Consider the following 2,214-nt stretch of genomic DNA (forward strand, 5'->3'; position numbering starts at 1 on the left):
TTGGATGCATATTGGAAGTAGGTGCACGGTTGGACTAGAAGATCTGAGAGGTCTTTTTTGATTTTAGTGATTCTTTGATTCTGTCAGTAGAACACATGATGAAGGGAGAGTTGAGATGGAGTTGAGAAAATATTGAAAGTCGAAGATCAAATTCTATGTTTTCTTGCAGTCTTTAGAGTGATCTTTTGCAGCCAAGAAAATGCAAAAATATTGGCTACATGCCATAGAATGTAACCAACGTGTAAAAATGCTGCATTCGTTTGCATAAATATTGTAACAGTTTAATGTAGACAACAGTAAATAGTTAATATATGTAACTGTGTATTTGTTCATGTTGTTCATACTAAACTCGGTAAGAAATGTCATTTTTGCTGTTCCAGTCCTACAAAATCTAACCTGTGTTATGTTTCCTTGTTGACAAAAAGGCAGATTTCGAGTTTACAAATATCTTCATCTTCCTTCCTGTGAAAATACTATGAATCTGAAGGCATTAATTTTCCTTCTCCCAAATTTCATTTTTGGGATATTTCTTTTTGGATTTTTATGTAGAAGACAAAAAAATCCAATGGGTGAGTAAAGAATTTACCAGCATAACAGTTTCTAGAAGCAAGTCTACCCTTCCCAAATGTGTTAGAAAATAATTATGAAGCTCATGTAAGAAAATCTGCTGTCACTCTGATAACTGTCTTAGTAATGTTTGGGAAGAAAGCTACAAAAAATGTTTGATATTAAAAGTGTTTGAACACCCTCCTTAGAGTAGTATGGCTGACACGTTGACAGTTTTCATTTTAATGAACTTTCCACTAGGCAGGCTAGCTTTTTGCATGTTTCCTGTATTAAAGTCAGATGACAACAAAGATTGATTTTAAAATCCTTTTTTGTTTATGTATACAGGGAGATAGACATAGGTAATTCTTATATAATTACACCAAGAAAAGGTTATGTGTATTTCACACTAACAGTTTAAACTTCTTCCTTAGTTGCAGATTCTTTTCCTGGTCTCACTGAAGATTGGCTAACAATTCAAAATGATCGCAGAAACACACTGGCTTCCCTCTGCCAGAAGAACAACCTCATTAAATTAAAAAGTGCATTGGATTCTCTTGTTGCAAGCCAGATTTTTGTGGAGCACAAACATAAATTTACCTACTGTGAGGTGCCCAAAGTAGGCTGCTCTAACTGGAAGAGAACTATTTTCATTCTCCAAGAAGGCTTGAATGTGGAAGCTTCTGAAATTGAGCATGACCATATTCACCAAACCTCACTGATCAGAAGGCTGAGTGCTTACCCTCCTGCCATGCGAGAGCAATTTCTAAACAATTACACCAAAGTGATGTTCACCAGACATCCATTGGAACGGCTGGTGTCGGCTTACAGAGACAAGCTTCTGCACTCTGAGCCATACTATAGTATCACTGTTGCTAATCAGATTAAGGCAATGTTCAGGAAAAACAAAAATTCCTCTGAAAAAGTGAGTTTCCAGGAGTTTGTCAGTTTCATTACAGCGAAACCACCAAATAATCTTGACATTCACTGGAAACCAATGTTTCTACTCTGTGATCCTTGCAACATTCACTATGATATTCTGGGCAAGTACGAAACTCTTGGGTTAGATTCTGTGCAAGTTCTGAAGGCAATTGGTGCACCAGCGAGCCTGCAGTACCCCAGCTTGAAGAGATATGGCTCAGAGAAACGAACTAATAGTGATATCACCTTGGAGTACCTCAGACAATTGAGCTCAGAACAAATTGAGAAGATACAAAAATTATATCAAATGGATTTTCTCTTGTTCAACTATACTTTGAAATATGAGAACTATTTTTCTCTGTGACGTTAATGCAGCTTAAACAGTGAAAATTTTCATTCATACAAGATGAGCTTGAACTTGTCCTCAAAGGTGCTTGATCAATAGGTATATTACAGATGATGCGATTTTAGTGGTGTTTAGGGACATGGTTTTATTCGTTGTAAGCACTCATAACAAATCTGTGCTTTGATCTGTAGTACAGTGTTTAGCTATATGACTTTTTTTTTCTTTCTGATAATCATATAGATATGTTTGCTTCAAAAAGGCTGCTTGTAAAAGATAGATTTTTTTAGTCAGTTGGTAGAAGAGAGAAGGGTGAAGAATGCTGTTCTTCACAATTAGTATTTTACAGAATTTTTTATTAAAACGATATTTTTTTAAGAAAAAGACATAAAGCAATAGATAAT

The 2,214-nt window shown here is 35.5% G+C and overlaps 1 protein-coding gene across 1 annotated transcript; it reads left to right on the forward strand.

Moving 5' to 3' along the window:
• Positions 1-565: 565 nt before the first annotated feature.
• LOC122175007 (carbohydrate sulfotransferase 9-like) lies at positions 566-1,831 on the forward strand. The gene is made up of 2 exons (XM_042862380.1): positions 566-569; positions 981-1,831. The coding sequence occupies exons 1-2, from the start codon at positions 566-568 to the stop codon at positions 1,829-1,831; spliced, it is 855 nt and encodes a 284-aa protein (XP_042718314.1).
• Positions 1,832-2,214: the final 383 nt, after the last annotated feature.

This window comes from Lagopus leucura, unplaced genomic scaffold (assembly GCF_019238085.1).
Source record: "Lagopus leucura isolate 7727_CA_CO unplaced genomic scaffold, USGS_WTPT01 Super-Scaffold_1, whole genome shotgun sequence".
NCBI classification, from domain to species: Eukaryota; Metazoa; Chordata; class Aves; order Galliformes; family Phasianidae; genus Lagopus; species Lagopus leucura.